General features: G+C 36.8%; 2 protein-coding genes across 2 annotated transcripts; one reads left to right on the forward strand and one right to left on the reverse strand.

The window, feature by feature from the left end:
• The first annotated feature begins 6,764 nt into the window (after positions 1-6,764).
• LOC131593485 (high mobility group B protein 10) lies at positions 6,765-9,064 on the forward strand. The gene is made up of 6 exons (XM_058865987.1): positions 6,765-7,036; positions 7,854-7,932; positions 8,077-8,236; positions 8,338-8,415; positions 8,535-8,690; positions 8,794-9,064. Exons 1-6 carry the CDS (start codon positions 6,855-6,857, stop codon positions 8,820-8,822), a joined length of 684 nt encoding a protein of 227 aa, XP_058721970.1. The 5' UTR covers positions 6,765-6,854; the 3' UTR covers positions 8,823-9,064.
• Positions 9,065-9,094: 30 nt separating this feature from the next.
• On the reverse strand, positions 9,095-10,903 carry LOC131593486 (berberine bridge enzyme-like 22). The gene is made up of 2 exons (XM_058865988.1): positions 10,411-10,903; positions 9,095-10,167 (listed from the first exon to the last, which is right to left on the reverse strand). The coding sequence occupies exons 1-2, from the start codon at positions 10,901-10,903 to the stop codon at positions 9,095-9,097; spliced, it is 1,566 nt and encodes a 521-aa protein (XP_058721971.1).
• Positions 10,904-18,720: the final 7,817 nt, after the last annotated feature.

The raw sequence follows: 18,720 nt of genomic DNA on the forward strand, positions 1-18,720 counted from the left end.
AACACCCACCGAGAATAAGTGGACCATCTATGTTGATGGCGCCTCAAGCCACGCGGGCAGCGGAGCCGGTATCATCTTGGAGAACGACGAGGGGCTCGTCATCGAAGTATCCTTAGTCCTATCCTTCACCACATCGAACAACCAGGCCGAGTACGAAGCCCTCCTAGCGGGCCTACGCCTCGCCGAGGACGTGGGCGCGCGGGAAGTCATGATTTATACCGACTCTCAACTGGTCGCGTCCCAAGTTAGCGGCGATTACCAGGCCAAAAACGACACACTAGCCGAGTATCTATCGCTCGTCAAAGAAAAAATGAAAGGATTCACAAAGGCAGACGTCGCACACATCCCTCGAGAACACAACTCGCGGGCCGACCTTTTATCCAAGCTTGCGAGCACGAGAAAGAAGGGAGGGAATAAGTCGGTGATACAAGAAATCTTGTCCGATCCAAGCATAAGCAAAAACACGCAAGCCGTACAAGTGTTTGCCATCGGAGACGACCATTGCTGGATGACCCCGGTGTACAAATACCTCACAAACGGCGAGCTCCCCGACGACCCGAAGGAAGCCTCAACCATTAAGAGGAGAGCCTGCTCGTACACAGTCATCGAAAATAAACTCTATCGACGGGGCTTCTCCGTTCCCCTCCTTAAATGCATCGACGGCTCGCAAGCACTGGAAGTACTGCAAGAGCTTCACGAAGGGATCAACGGCCAGCATCTCGGCGGCCGGTCGCTGGCGAGGAAAGCCCTCAGAGCCGGCTACTATTGGCCGACTATGCAGCAAGACGCCAAAGAACATGTTCAAAAATGCGACAGATGTCAGCGGCATGCCGACATGCACCTAGCTCCCCCCAACGAGCTTAAATCCCTCTCCTCTCCTTGGCCTTTCTCCACCTGGGGAATGGACCTCCTCGGCCCTTTCCCGGTCGGATCATACCAGAATAAGTACCTGGTGGTCGCCGTAGATTACTTCACGAAATGGATAGAGGCCGAACCCCTCGCCAAGATCACGTCTCAAAACGTGCTACGCTTCTACAAACGAAACATACTCGCCCGGTTCGGAGTACCACAGGCTATAATCACCGACAACGGCACCCAATTCACTGACAGGAAGTTCCAAGAATTCGTGGCCAAGCTCGGCACAAAACAGCACTTCACCTCAGTCGAACATCCTCAAACGAACGGGCAGGCGGAGGCAGCCAACCGAGTCATCCTCCGAGGACTGAAAAGGAGGCTCGGCGAAGCTAAAAAAGCCTGGGTCGAAGAACTACATAGTGTACTTTGGGCGTATAGAACGACGCCCCATACAAGCACAGGCGAGACTCCTTTCAGATTAACCTACGGCACCGAAGCCGTAACCCCCGTCGAAATCCGAGAACCTTCTCGGCGAACCGAGTCCCCCCTCGAGGAAGAACTTAACGACGAGGCCATGAGGGAGGAACTCGATATGGTAGAGGAGATCCGAGCAGGATCCTCCCTCCGAGAAGCTAAACTAAAACAGCAAATAGCTCTTCGCCATAACGCCAAAGTTATAAAGCGCGAATTTGAAATCGGCGCCCTAGTGCTCCGCAGAAACATGAAAGACTCGCGCGAAGGCAAACTAGCCCCAAACTGGGAAGGCCCATACCGAGTTTATGACAAAACCGAGAATGGCGCCTACTACCTCGAGAATCTTCTCGGCGAAAAACTTGCTCGACCCTGGAACGCTGAAAAACTCAGACGTTATTACAGTTAAAACATAAACTAAAACGCCCGGCACCTGGCCCAACTCAGGTAACAGACGGGCACGGATCCACGTCGTCGGTACGGACGTGAGTATTCCACGACAGCAACTGTCGATTCCCCTCGTCAGACGGACGGACCGGCCCCTCGGCGGGTTCTACAACTAGACCCTCCGTGGAAGTACCTGCATGGCAGAACCCCAGCTCGCGATGGGATCGTTCACGCCGCGAACGCTTGGCCGCAACCGTGGTCTCGCGCTCGCTAATAGCGCACACCTGCTCTGCGCCCCCGGATCGTTCCCCACACCTCCGGGCAACCAACCAAGGCCGAGCACATTTCAATTGTTATCAATTATATTCCAAGTATTAGAATATGCCCCCGGGACGTCCGAGCATAACCAACAACCCTCAAATATCCTAAATATTGAGGCAGCTCTCCGGTATGCCCGACTGCGGCATATTGCTATCGAAACAATCAAGTGTTGGAGCAAGTCCCCGGAAAATTCGAGCACAACCGAACGCCATAAAATACTGTATAAAACATACAATCGGAACGGACGATCATGTTCAAAACGCTGTAAAATATTCTAAGTATGGATTATATCCTCGGAGCATACGAGCATAGCCTACAATCAAAGACGATATACGGACATGCAGCAAAAATAATTTAAAGCATACAATGCTAAAACAAACATGGAAAAATTGATGGACATTAACTGCCGACCAAATTGGCCGATGATGTTCTAATATTACAACCAAAAACGGGCACGCAGGCCCCCAATATCCCGGGCTTCAGCCCAACAAATCACCCTAAAATTAACGGCACGCAGGCCGAGAAAACAAGGACGCGCAGGCCCTAAAAACTCAATCGTCTTCAGGTGTGCCGGGGATCAGCTGGCCATCCACAATCCTGCTCGACACTCCAATGTTGTCCGTCTTCAGACCCGGATTCAGAAGTTTCAACTGCTGAACGGCACATTTGAACCCCTCCTCGGCCATGTCAGCAAGCTCGATCTTCAAGTCGTCAATCTTCTCGACAAACTCGGCCCTCGACCTCAAGGCCGCCACATCCGAGGATTCTTCGGCGGTCGGCTCCCAAGCCTGTTCGAGCTCAGCGACCTTCTTCTTCTCCTCCTCCACCTCCTCGTTTTTCTGCTTCAAAAGATCCTCCATCTTTTTCTTTATCTTCTCCCGAAGAGATTTTTGCCGGGCAACTTCCTCCTCGGCGGCCTTCTTATCGTCCTCCGCCTTCTGCAGGACCTCAGCAGAAGCAGCACCCCCTTGGGCAAACATTTGAGCCATCCCGACAACCCTCATTACAGCAGCGCTGTCGCTGGCCAACTGCTTTATCCGGGCCGGGGAAGACATCTCCTCAACTCGGCGAGACTCATCCGGAGAGAGGGATAGAGGAAACTTCTCGAAAAACTGACCCTCTTTGAAGCAAGGAGGAAGTACAAATCCGCGCTCAGCTCCCGTGACTGGTGGATCTTCCCGGGACATCTCCGACCGACGCTGCCTCTTCGGCGTCCCCCCTTCCGGGATCACCAGAGGAGAACCAGCAGAGCCGGAATGTTCACCTGAACCCTGCCGATTTTTGTTTTTTAACGCCCGGATCCTCCTTCCATCCTGGGCCGCCTTCAGGACCTTGTCCTCCTTCACGGGCATAGCATCTGAAATACAAAACAAACAGTTAGCGAAGAACATCAACTGAAAAATCAAAATAAAGACTAAAAGTCCACCTAACAACGCCTTCGTTTCCGCCGTCGTCCGGCACATCAAAAGAGCCCGGGTGTTGATGGCTCTAGCTTCGGTCATCGGGACCCCATCCTCGTCACAAATAGGTTCCCCGGTCCTCGATACCCACGAACTAAGGGTGAAGCTGTCCACCCACTGGCAAAGACGAAGGTACGATGCTGCATCTTGCTCGTCCAAGTCCCCGTCTTCCCGAGCATAATGTTTGGGGGGAAAATTGAAGTGGGCCTTCCACCAGACAAAGGGGAACACACTGTAGAGTCTGGTCTGAACATTCCCTTCCTCGTCCCTCTCCGGGGCCCCGTCCTCGCCACGCACTGTCACCATTTTCGACAGCGAGGTATAAGCTGCCCGGCTGCGCAGACGGATGACGTAATACCGGTCTTTGAAGTCCTTAACCGAGTCAACAAACATTTTGAAGAGCTTACGGTCAGCGTTCTTGAAGGAAACCCAGCCATACCGCCCGTCGGCCACCTTCCGTTGGACTCTGAAACACCGGCAGAACAGGTCGGTCGTGGCCCCGATGCCCAGATACTCACAGACAATTTCGAAGGCTCGCATAAAAGCAAAAGCGTTCGGATGTAGTTGAGACGGCGCCAGTGCAAGACGAGCCAGAAGCGAGACCTGGAAGCTGGTGAACGGCAGACGAAATCCGAGCTCCCGAAAAACATACTCGTACATGGCGAAACTATCTCCATGAAAGTGAGAGCAAATGCGCTCGTCGGCGGACGGGCATACCACCTGAAAGTTCAGTTCATCGCTCGGCCCTCGTTCTTCAACTTCACGGAACGCACCGGACAGCGACTCGGTGTATCGCGATACCTCCAGTTGGGGCTCCTCGGCCACCCAATCTAGGTCCACTTCAAAGTCATACTCAAATAAGGGGGTCACGGGGACACCCTCGTCAGACCCGACTTCCTCGTCAGACCCAGCTTCCTCGTCGGACCCCGGGGACACCCCCTCATCGTCACCCTCTTCTATCACTGAAAGAGGTGCACTCTCGGCCTCTACCCCTTCGACCTCGGAGCTGCTCGCACTCGTCTTTTGAGACTCATCCCACGAGCTCGAACTAGACCCTGAGCTTGACTCCGAGCTAGACCCCGAACCTGATTCACCTGCATGCAGAAGGAAAAAATGAATTCGACCGGTCATCAAATCCACCCTTCCACCGCGAAGCAAGTGAAAGGGTGGAACAACAAGCAATCAAGCCACCGACCAAACCCCTTCAATGAATCAACCAAGACAGCGGCCAAGACGCTCGGGTCCACCTCGGCAAAACTCAACGGGGCCTCAATCAGGCCGGCAACGTTGCGGGACAAACCGATTAGAAACTTAAACATGCCGTCCGTTCCATGAATACGACAAGTTGAGACATGAAAAAGCCGGGCGGAAAACAAATGGCATCTAACGTTTACATTGGTTCCCCCCGGGCATCGCATGAATAACCCGAGGAAGATACCCTACTCCGCAGCAATATGCCGACTTAGATGGCAAAAAAACGGCATAAGCTCATAGCTAAATTTATCATAAAAATGCAGGAAATCATTCAAAGTCCAGTAGGAACACAGTCGTACCTGATCCAGACATGATTTTGGGGAAACTCGATTGCTGGAAGAAATTCTTGAATAAGAGATTTAAAGATCAACCACAGACGCCGAGCACTTGAACAGAGGCGGAAAAATGCCCTAATGAGAAGCCTCGTTCCTTTTATAGGAGATTTTGCCCGGAATACGAAACGTCACGTCGGCTGACACAGATTCCCTAGGCGCCGCCTCCTACCCCTAGGCAATCATTACACTGCCACGTCAGCGCGTGCCCTCCACGCGCGACCTTCCGACTTTCTCCTCGAGGTGACGCTGCTCGGGGCTGCCGGTCAACAGAAGTAAAACTCGAAGCTCCTTCCTCGAAACTCCGACTTGGGGGGCTCCTGTTCTGGGCTGGGCCGAGATTCGGCCCACCTAGTTTCAGCCCATTAGGCTTAAAGGCCCAAACCAACCTAAGCTACGGGCAGACGATGCTTCATGTTCGTCTCGGCTTTGCCCGGCACCGCTCTCCGTCTTCTAGCTGGTGCTCGGCACAGTGCTCTCCATGAGCATGTGGATGCTCGGCACACAGCTTTCCACGAGCACTTATTTGCCGAGGACCCTGCTCCGCGCAGTGGTCCTTCACACCCAATCCTCCGAATACTACGGAGTCCACGTGGCCCCTATAAGACCGCGTCTCCCTGGGATTCCGGAGCGGTTAACCAGGACAGAGGGCATCACGCACCTCCGATATTTCCGCCTAGGAAACCTGGCAGTCTCCTAGTTGGGCCTGGAAATCCAGTCCACTAGCGTGATCATGGCCCAGCGCTGGGGGCTATAAATACCCTCTCTCAGTAGAGGGTCAGGTATTCAATTCTTACTCACTCTTAGCTAGTACTTGCGCTCCTTTGCTCGTCAACTTACTTTGGCATTGGAGTACCTTGCAGGTACACCCCCTTTTCCTTCCTAGAAGATCCAGTCCGAGCAGCCTACGACGATTCTTCTGATCAGGTACGATCAGTTAGAGAATTTCATAAAACATTTTTATGAGTTTTTTTCCGAAGATGACTCATATGGCAGGGGTAGAATATGTATTACCTCTTTAATATATTTAATTGAACATTGAAAATTTTTCAAATTTATTACGTTGGCTCCAAAAGGATATTCATTTTGCAATATTTCAATAATAAATCAAATATAACAAGTATAAAAACGCCATTCTAAAACCCTATTTTTCATGTGATATGAGGCAAATTTGAAAAACGCTTGGTAAAAAAAAAAAAAGTTCAACAAACATGTTGTTTCATGAAAAATACTTATCATGAAGAAAATATTTAATTTTATAGTTATTTAATTCTTTTATAATATTTCTAAACATTTTCATTAATATTTAAATACCTTTAAATATATATATTTTTATTATATTGTTAATATAAACCCAATATGTAACAATTTGGACTAAGTATGCAACATGAAAAAAATATTTGCTAGACTGAATTGTTTTGTAAATTTCTCCCATGCTGTATTTTAAACATATATACTAATTTCAAATTCTTTCCATAAAATATGTTTGAATAATATTTACAAAATTAAAACTCCTTTCATGAAATAATTTGAATATTTATCTCAAAATATTAAAATAAAAGATAACAATAGGTACAAAAATCTTAAAGTAATAAATATTTTCTAAAGCTATAACATTTTCTTAATATGATAAAATAAAATAAAAAATAAAAAAATAAACCCTAAAAAATTTCCAACAAATCACATATCTATGAAATACAAATTGAGTATTTGTTGATATTGTGATTTTGATTTTGATTTGATTTGATTTGAGAATTTGATTTAGGTATTAAAAATGACAACTTTTCAAAATCAGAACCAAAATCAAAATCAAAATGAGTGTGAAACTGAACCCAAAACCCTAAACACAAACCCTTATCCTCCTCCAACTGCTCTCTACTCTGACCTTGTTCGTGATGCTAATCTTTTTAGGGAAAAGCTTCAATCTTTTCATGATTCTTTTGGTACCAAATTAAAGTTAGTATCTTTCTCTCTTTCAATTTCAGTTTTTTTACTGTTTTTTTTTTTTTTGCATAAATTTTGGTTTTTTAATTTCTGGGCTAGGTCAGTTTTTGTGCTTTTTGTGTTTTTTTTGCATAAAGTTTGATTTTTTAATATTAATTTAGTTTAATTTAGTTTATGGTGTATGTTAGGTTTAGTGTAGTAGTATGAAGTGTTGTTGATTGGGAAAATTGACAATAGAATCAGAATTGTCATTACTTTTTCCTATTTTTAACTAATCGAGATTCCGATTATTAGTCGGAAACCTATTTTTTCGGATTGTGAATCGAGTCGTATATAGACGCTATATACATGATCGATAAAATATAATAGTTTTAAGTACTAAATAAGTATAGGTCGATAAAATTCACTATTTTTATGTGATAAAATCATATGGCAAGCAGTGTTATCAAATAGCGGCGCCATGGTCGTTATGACGGATATACATGGCGGCTTTTGGGCTAGCCGCAATGGAAAATATCGCCTGTTATTGCGGGTTTTCCGCCATAATCCGTTTTAACTGTGCCGCAAAGTGGCTAGTATGGTGGGGTTTTGGCTCTCCGCCATCGATAATATTGATGACAAGAAAGGTGACTGGCTACACAAAGCTTAGGTCCTTAGGTTGCTTTGTGATTCCTTAGAGTGAATCGGGATTTATCTTAATGAATAAAGAATCATTTTCAAAGAAGATACAGAGAGTAATTCATATCTATTGGGTTCAGTTTTGTTTCGAATCGAGATTCGATTAGTGTGAATGTTCGATTCTTATAACCATGTTTTTTCGTTTATGTAGAATTCCTACTATAGGAGGGAAGCCACTAGATCTTCATCACCTTTTTATCGAAGTAACATCTCGCGGAGGTGTGGAAAAGGTATTTGTTGTATATTTCTCAATGTTGTCAAATGTCAAATAGCAGCTATAGCGTACCGAAATTTGAACAAATCTTTATTGTTTTACGCTGTCAAATTTCCACAATCCACTATTGACGACACTGTTTTTTCTTACATTTACGTAGGTAATTGTAGATCGTAAATGGAAGGAAGTAATTATGACCTTCAACTTCCGAGATACCATAACAAGCGCATCATTCATGGTGCGCAGGTACTATCTATCATTGCTTTATCACTTTGAGCAAGCGTATTATTTGGGCAAACAATCCCCTCCCTCACCACCTAGTAAGTAATGAGGCTACTTTTCCGGTTTTGCCCCCTCTAATTGTACTGTTTTGAATTTTTTTCGTTTTACCGAATACCGATCAATAATTTCATATGTTCAGGTGCTCTGAGTGGGAGCCTTGCCAATAGCTCCTCAACCAACAAGGAGGGTGCTGCTACCAATTATTCGCCTCGTCAGGGTAAGTCAATAAATCATTTAGATCCGTACTTATTGAAAAAAATCATTTAGATCCGATTAATTCTTCGACGCTTCAAACATTCATCTGTATGATGTATGTATGTTTCTTTTTATACGCAGTTATTCCAGCACAGACAATTGGTTCTTCATTGCATGGAACAATTGACGAGAAATTCGACGGTGGATATATAGTTACGGTGGACCTAGGTTCTCAACAGCTGAAAGGTGTCCTGTATCATGTTTCAAGTAATGTATCTCAGAGTTCATACACTAAAGGTACGCCTATTTCAAAGAATCGAAACAAATCAAGTTTGTCATTAAGCGATCCATCTCGGTCTAAATCAAATAAGAACGGTTACAATTTCGTTTCTAAATACAGGTTTATCAGGAGAAAGAGTTGAGAGGTAAAGAAAGATACAAGATTGAAATGTTGATGTACAAATTCATCGGTTCATCTCGGATCTTTTGTTCTTTTCTTTTATTCTTGTTATAGTTGTTTTTATTCTAACATTATGAAGAAAATTTCCTCGTGAGAAAACCGATGGATTAGAAAGATAGCTTTTAGACGATTCCGGTGTAAATTATGGTGAATGATTCTGTTAAGCATCTTGTAGTAGTGTTCAATTTGTTGTAGTTTTTTCATTCATTCATGATAAGCTAAATTCCACAAAAAAAAGTGCTTATTTTATAAGTGGAATACTCTGCTCATTCCTGAAAAAGTTGTGCGGATCGAATTTCGTCTTAATTTCTGCCAACCTTCTAAAGTTTCCTTTAAAGTACTTTTCCCCCCAAACACTTGCTTCTAAGTAGCTCGTGTTTCGGTTTTTGTTGCTACCTAAATCAAGATCCTTATAGTTGAAATAAGCACTTCTTGGAGACTTTGAAACATAAGGACTCATATATCTATAAAGCTTTCTCATCCATTTTATATGCCTCTTGGATTCTTCGATTCCGTTCGCATCCCACTTGACCATGTATTGTATATTGTACAAGTTTCCCTTTCTGTGTGGAAAAGGGATTTTAGATTCTGATATTTCACTCATTTTTCCACCATAAGGTTCTAATATCAGTATTGCGAATGAGTCTTCTTTACGAAGCATTCGCCAAATACCGTCGAAACCTGTTTTTGGTATAGGCTTTCTTACATAATCAGATTTCGCTTTGAACGAGCTTTTGTAATTTGTAGTTCGGTTCAACAAAAGTTCTAAGGGATCTGATTCATTGTATCCTGCGATGTACAAAGTTGATTGAATCCAACTCATTTCGACGCAGTCTTTTAACCGTAATCCTAACTCGGGGAAACTCGAATTCATTATAGTGATTAACTTTTCTTTTCCTCCAAGGAATAGAGAGTTGAATATTGCTTTGATTCTTTTTGGATTTGGACCATTGTTTTGAGCAAGTACTCTTATGAAAAGATCTTGATGAAGTTTGTGTTCTATGAATTGCCATCTATGGATGAGTTTGGTTGCTTCTTGTTCTGATGTTGTTTCAATGGTGAATGCTGTGACAAGAGATGGAACTTTAACTAACTTTATCTTCCATGCAAGAATGATTCCGAAACTAGTAGCACTACCTCCTCTTATAGCCCAAAAAACTTCTTCTCCCATTGATTTTCTATCATGAGTTTTACCATTTACATCTATTAGATAAGCATCAATGACATGATCTGCTGCTAGACCATGTTTCCTAGACAAAGTACCAAACCCTCCTCCACTTATGTGCCCGCCTATTCCAACGCTCGGACAAGTTCCTGATCACAAACAAAAACAGCTTAATTAAGCGCTTACTATACGCTATTAAAAGTGTTGCGAGACCTTTTAAAGTGTTAGTGTCAAACGCGTTTTAAAGATGCTAACAAAGATTTAAGACCTTATGTAATGCAGTATTATACGCTGAAACCGGCTTATGAATATGTCATATGCTATTTTTATCAGCTCTGTCATATAGTTTCACGAGTGTTGATAAACTTAAATAAGTAAAGCTAGTTAGTTACCTGCGGGGAATCCATGAACTCGACTTGTTTTAGAGATTTTATAGTAAAGTTCACCTAACGTTGCACCTGCTTGAACCCAAGCCGATTCATCATCGAGATCAATATCAATCGAACGGACGTTGACGAGATCGATTAGGATAAATCGGGTCTTACATATATAAGACAACCCTTCATAATCATGGCCACCACTTATGACTCTAACTTGCAAACCAATCTCTTTGCTACATAGAATAGCTCCTTGAATTTCTGATTCATGAGAAGGTGTAACAATGAGAAGAGGCTTGTTTGATGAACTCAACCATCTTGGATTTTGTTCCAATGATTCCAATACTTTTGGATACAATAAGGAAGATGAGTTGATAAACATTGTTTTTTCAATGGAGTTATGAACTTTGGTTAACATGCAATGCATGAAAGTCTTGTCAAGTAAAGTAGAAGAAGCTGCAAAAGAGATTGAAAGAGATAGAATCAAAAAGAGTCTAAGATTATTCATCTCTTTTTTTTTTTGAGTTATGTTCCATAATTCATACACCCTTTGATCTCTTATATAAATTTTTTACTTGACTAAAAATAAATGCAAATTTTAATGTAAAAAGTTTGACTCTTTTATATTTACGAAAATATGTAATTAATGTTTACATAAGTAAAGGTTTTGATTACTTTAAATGGTTGAAATATCTCCAAATTTATATTAAAGTAGATTTAAGATAATTGCTATTAAACTATTTTCCTAGGTTCCATAACATCACAAAAATTAAAAAAGATGAGGTGGTGATATTTCCAAAGCAATGGAAAAAAGAAAGATTTTTTTGTGCTTGGCATATTCTATGCTTTGGCATCCCTAGCAAATCTAAGCCTCTCTCATATGAGGTTTAATACCATTTCTAATTTATATATATATATATATATATATATATATATATATATATATATATATATATATATATATATATATATATATATATATATATATATATATATGGGGTATCTAACCACTCATATCGACTAATACACAAAAAGAGCTTTTATCCTAGGTAGTCATTTTTAAATGTTGATTTTAAGGTTTACATTGATCTCTTATATTTTCATTGATCTTTTAATTCTTTAAAATATGTTATATTTAATTTTTATTTAATTAGGGACTAAAAAAATCAGAAATAAATTATTTAATTTGTTTTTAATTAAACGAAGATGATCAACATAATACCTTTTAAAAAACTAAAGGATTAATATAGATTTTTTTAAAGTTATGAAACCAAAATAATTCTAAAGTTAACGCAAGAGGCAAAAATTTCTTGTCTTATTGTCACACACGTAATGAATTCTGAGTTCAATCTACTTGCTAATCTTTGCTGCTAATGAAATTGTCCACGTTTTCATTTATCAGTCAATTTTGTAAAAATAAATTAGATCAAACTCTAATAAAATATTAGAGTCTATCAATCAGATCTTGAACATGCATGCATATTCATAAATTACAAAATTAAATATATAAATTTGTTAATTGTAAATTTCTTATCTTATTTTCACACATGTAATGAATCCTGAGTTCAATCCATTTGTTAATCTTTGTCATACTAAGTAGCAAAGACAAGTTACTTGGTAATGCCACACACATGCGTCCAAAAGAACATACGGCTTCCTACTTGAGTTTGAATGTCATCATAGCCAAATCAGAATCAATACTTGTTCAATTTGGGCATTGTATAAAGATACTACTAGCACTAACACTAACACTAGTATAATAGATGTTTGAATTGTGATAATTTAAAAATGTTTACATCTATTTTCTTTGTTTTATGGAAAATACTTTTACACAAAAGTTATAAGTACAAGATGATAAAAAAATAGTGGTGAAATAGAAGGGCAATGAATTGAAAAATCACACAATTATTTTCACTAATAATATTTCTCTTATTTTATTATTGAATTTTCAAATATATTATTTAACCACTTTGTCTTGTGTTCGAAGGAAGCACAAAGTTTTATGTCCATAATGACTTAAACTCCATTAGCATTAACATACCCGACTCTTTTTTTTTTTCTTCCAATTTTGATCCTTTCATTTTAAAATTTGGATTTTCAATCCCTTTTTAAAGTTTTTTTTAGGATTTTAGTTCCCCTTTTAAATTGAGAAAATATTAATGATATAACATTATGATAGTAATGATATATCATTGTCATATTTACTAAAGTATGCCGCATATTATTGTTAACAAAAAAAACACACCAAAATGAAAAAAACTCTTGGTATATTGTATGAAAATTTCTTTACCCACCTCCCTATGGGGTCACCCCAGCGAAAACCCCACTTTACCCTGCTTCGGAAATGCATTTCCGAAATATTTTTTTTTCTAAATTTTTCCAGATTTCAGAAGTTTATTTCCGAAAAAATCCCAAAAATTGGAATTTTGAATAATTCGGAGATGCATCTCCGAAAAAACAAAAAAAAATCTAAAAATCCCAAAAATTAATTTTAGGATATTAATTAATTCGTATATCATAAATTTGATATAATTTATGAGTAATGAATAATAATAATAATTATATATTTTGATATAATTTATGAGTTATGAATAATAATTATTATATATTTCTATTCTGATTCATATTTTAAAATTTAAAATAATTTTAATTAAAAAAACTAAAATAATTTCACTTATAAAATGAGTTATAATTTTTTATTTATATATTTATATATTTATAATAATTATTATGTATTTACAAAAAAAAATTAAAAAAATGAGTGTTTTAATTTATATATTTATATAATAATTATAATAATTATTATATATTTATAAAAATTATTATTTATTTATATATTTATATATTTATATATTTATATAATAATTATTATATATTAATTATAAATATATTTATATATTTATATAATAATTATAAAAATTAAAAAAATGAGTGTTTTAATTTATAATAATTATTATATATTTATATATTAATTATTATATATTTATATATTATATATTTATATATTTCACTTACAAAATTAATAATTATTATTATATATTTATATATTTCTATTATGATTCGTAATTAAAAATGAGTTATAATTTTTTATTTAGTTTAAAAAAAGATTTTGTCTTAATTTTATTTAATGAATAAATTTTATATTTAATTCTATATAATTCAAAATTTACTTAAAATGTTTTTGATTTATATAAGTTAGTAAAATAATTTTTAACTTTAAAATTGTTTAGGAAATTTTGATTCACCTTGATTTTATTGATTCACCTTCATTTTATTGATTCACCTTGATTTTATACGTATTAATTGTATTGATTCACCTTGATTTTATACCTATTAATTGTAGTGATTCACCTTGATTTTAATTTTTTAATAATTATTGAATTCTTTCGGAAGTGTATATCCGAAACATTCCAAGACCAATTTGGTCTTGGAATATTTCGGATATGCATCTCCGAAGACACCCCTCCCAAAAAAATGTTTTCGGAAATGCATCTCCGAAATCCCAAAAAAGGGGTGTTTTTGGAAATGCATCTCCGAAAACACTTTTTTTCGTGTTTTCGGAAGTGCATTTCTGAAATGAGACAAATTTAAAAAAAAAAAACGTTTCGGAAATGCATTTCCGAAGTGAGGACACTTTGGAAATGAATTTGTTGAATTCTATGGCATGATGCTTCCTTTTAATTTAGAGTCAGAGAGGACACTTTCTTGTAGATTTGAAATTCAAATTGAAGAATCTCTCGCACTACTCAAACAATCGAAGAGTGATTAAGATTGAGTGGTTTACCCTCGATTAATAACGAAGAGAAAATCAAGTTCCTTAAATTTGAGCTAAAGATGGATGCATGTCCAAGCGTTATGTGCAGTACATTTCTCTATTACGCATCTAAGTGTCTAATCGAGATGAATGCGACAATTGCTTGCAAGATCGACCAACAATATTATGATGTTTAAATATTGTCCTTTACTAACTATGGGTGATGAATTGTCATGTTATGTCGTATATTTTATGTGTGATAAGTTGATAACATAAACCTATGTTAAGTTATGGTTTACTGCATCCTTTGTATATTATTTTTGTTTTTTGTGATAACATGATATAATCTGAATTTTGAAATTTTGACAAACCTTTTAACTTTTATTTTGCTTGGTTCTGAGATTAAGTGTGGAGTTGTTTATTAAGGCGTGTTCAAATTTCAATTTAAATTTATATTTGTTATTAATCTGAATTTCAAAATTCAGACACATACTCATCTATGAGTTGACTTGTTTTCAGAAAGAGTTTACATCAGAATTTTAAAATCTAAATTTTGAATATTTTTAAAATTTTAACAGAAAGTGAGTAAGATATTTGGGTGTAAAGAGTAATTTCTTAAAGTACAAGTTTGTCTAAAATGGGTCCAAAATCCTATTAGAATAAAAAACTTATTTAAAATTTATAATATAAATACTAATAATTCTAAGGGTTTAATGGATATGCACTATCAGTGTAAAATTCTCTACACAGTCAATGCATCACAACCATTGACATATATTATTTTATAAATAATTAAAATAAAAGTTAGAATTCAATAAATATTTAACGGTTACGATTCACTGACAGTGTAAAACTACTTTACACTGTCAGTGTATTTCCATTAAATCTTTATTCTAATACTCATACATAAATTATTTTTAGGGTTAAATATACTATGCCCCCCTGCCATTAGGCCGAGATTCGGTTTTGACCCCCTGAAGATTTTTTTTTTTAATCCGCCCCTTATAAAACCAAAACATCAATTTTACCACACCCTATTACCACAGATGCTGACTGTGTAGTTGACTAAGGCACATGTATCATTTTTCTATGCTGACTGTGTAATAAATTATCTACCATATCACACTAACCTTCTTCCATTTTCTTTCATAAACAATAGAACCATTCAAACAACAGAACCATTCAATCTTCTAATAGCACAACCATGTTCATCTCCAAGTGCCAAGTCACGAAACTCAAAAGCACCACCTTGTGGAACATCAAGGTATCCAGAACTATTACTTCCTTTACAAACCCAAAAACCAGTAGAGTTCAAACCACAAACATGTGACTAACTGCATAAAATTGTGTAACATTTATTATTTCTTTTAGGCTGGGTGCTGTAAGCCGCCGGTGTATTTGTGGATTTACGATGAAGAATGCTACGTTTTGGGAAGTGCCGAAGTCGGGTTTGTCTTCGAATAACTCTGATTGTGCGACATGGAATAATAGACAAGACAAACTGAGTTACGATTGCAATGCATGCAAAGGAGGAGTGTTGACTAATATAAGGAACCAATGGAGACATTTAACTGTGTTCAATGCTTTTGTGCTTGTGCTTGTGCTTGTTACTGTCATTTACGCTATGGGATGTTATGCAGGGCCGGCCCTGTGCATGTGCAGGAAGTGCTACAGCACAGGGCCCCAAATTTTAGGAGGCCCCAAAATTTTGAAAGGTCCAATTTTTTTTATAAATATTAATTAAAATAAATAAAATATTATAATAAAAATTCAATAAAATCAAAAAAAATACTATGATAAAATTTTAATACATACAAAAATTGAGATAGCTCAAAATTTTAAATAATTATAAATAAATATATTATTGATTAATACATATTTTATTTTTTTTTGTCTTTTTAAATTATTATAATTATATTTATATTTAAATTTAGGCCCATTTTTAAAATTAGAACGGGGCCTCTGCTTTGATTGGGCCGGCCATGATGTTATGCCATCAAGAACAACCGAATGGATTCACGCATCGAACATTCTTAATTAGTTTATAACGTGTTAAGTTTGTTATTAGGGAGAATAATTGTTATTTATGTTAGTTTTTAAAGTATGGTAGTTTTTAAGATTTGTGTGTATTTTATATGGTGTTGTGTAAGTGCTTTGACATTTTGGATTTACATACATTGAATTTCACTTGACTTAACTGTTTTAGTTTTAGATAGATTTGTTCTATTTTGATCTTCTTCTTTGATATAGTTTTATAGATATATATATATATATATATATATATATATATATATATATATATATATATATATATATATATATATATATATATATATATATATATATATATAGTATTTTAGGAGGTTGTTGATATAAACAATCCAGTGTTATGTTTTACATGTGAGTTGTGGTGTGCAATATCAGTGGTTGAAATATACTTCAAATTCTTTTAAGAGCAAAATGTTTTTTTCTTCAATATATTATTATTTTTCTGTTGTGTTAACAAGTGGCTGATCCTACAAAAGACAATCATCCATCCTGAATCCTAACCAGATGTTGCTCTGGTTCTGGACTGTCTTTACAAGAGTAGTGTGTTTGTAGCCAACAACTATATCACCGTTCCTAAATGATACTCCCTCCGTCTCATAATAAGTGTCCAATTTGCATTTTTTCCTTGTCTCAAATTAATTGTCCATTTACAATTCCAATGCATCAATCATTATTATTTTTCCACTATTATACCCCTATTTAGTAACTTTCACGTTATTCAACTACTATTAATAGGGGTATTCTAGTAAATGACATTAACTTTTTTACTAAAACCAACACATTCAATCATTTTCTTAAAAACCGCGCATTGCTCAAATAGGACATTTATTATGAGACGGAGGGAGTATAACCAAAACAACAATATTACAATGTTTTTATTCATGTTAAGAAGCACGTGTTATACACTTCTACCAATATGCTTTAGAAAATGGAAGAAGGTTAGTGTGCTTTAAAAAATATTGGGATATTTTTTATAGTAGTGTTCTGGTTTCACTTTCTGCACATTGTGTTGGTGTGCTTCGATTTGTTGTCTGGCCGGCAGTTTTTCATTGTGTTGGTGTGCTTCGGTTTGTGCTTCGGTGATGAGATATGTGATGACGGTGGAAATTAAAGAGAATGAAAATTAATGGTGGTGGTGGGTTGCGGTGATTTGTGCTTATTTGCAGAGAGAATGGAGAATTGAAGAGGTTGAATTAGATGAAGAAAATGGAAGAAGGTTAGTGTGATATGGTAGATAAATTATTACACAGTCAGCATAAAAAAATATAATGTGTCTTAGTCAACTACACAGTTAGCATCTGTGGTAATAAGGTGTGGTAAAATTGATGTTTTGGTTTTATAAGGGGCGGATAAAAAAAAATATTTTTAGGGGGCCAAAACCGAATCTCGCTCTAATGGCAGGGGGCATAGTATATTTAACCCTTATTTTTATAACAAAATAAAATATAATCAAACTACTTTCATATAAACTATAGACAGTTAACATAAGTTTGGATTTGAAGTCTAGACTTCTATTATAAGATAAAACTTAGAGCCAACAACAATTAAAAATGAAAATTTTACCTTCCACATTGACTCAATGGAATTAGTTATCATTCAATGTTTGAACCAAGTTGGAAAGTCTTGTAGTTGATGATACTAATATACTATATATGATTTATAATACGGACAAAATTTAGGTACACATCTTCTTTAGGTATGGTTCTTACTATTTTTCAATGAAAATATGACAAATATACGTAAATATAATTTAGTGAGTGAAAATAGGAGAAATTTGCATACGTGTAAAAGAAAATTATATACTTGTCATATTTTTATTAGAAAATAATAACAATGACACATGAGAAATCGTAGCTAAGTTTTGTCTTTATAATATAACTAACCATATATCAGTGAAGAGACTATTCAAAATTAATGTCATAATTTCATGTAAAATGTAACACAGATGATATACTACCAGGAGCATCTTGACTAAATAACTTCATCAAAAACATATAGAAAATCAATCTATTTTCGTCATAATCTCTTTCAAACATTTGCGTTAATGAGACAATACCATATCGGAAGGTGTCAATACAGATACTATAATTTACTGTTTTTATGATATAAAAATTATGATTAATTCACACCACGACGACTAAAAAAATATCATAAAATCTACAAAAATCGCGAAAGTCTTTCTACGACCGTAATATTTAATTAAAACCTTGTCACGAATAATTATACAAAAAAAGTTGATAAATATTTATGATTGATAAGTATAAAAAACACGAGGTAAATCTTTATAGGGTTTAATGGATATGCACTGATAGTGTAAAATAAAACAAGTCATCTGTGATGTCATTAAAACTTTCTTGAAATAAAAGTGTAGTGTAATTAGATGCATGGTTGTGATTGATTGACAGTGTGCATCACCCATTTTCTCATATTTATAATTGATTCTTAAAAAAATGTCATTGGTTAAAGTAGAAATATATTAGATTTTTTTTCATCTATACATAAAAAAATTAGGGGACAAATAG

This window comes from Vicia villosa, linkage group LG3, assembly GCF_029867415.1.
Source record: "Vicia villosa cultivar HV-30 ecotype Madison, WI linkage group LG3, Vvil1.0, whole genome shotgun sequence".
Taxonomy (NCBI): Eukaryota; Viridiplantae; Streptophyta; class Magnoliopsida; order Fabales; family Fabaceae; genus Vicia; species Vicia villosa.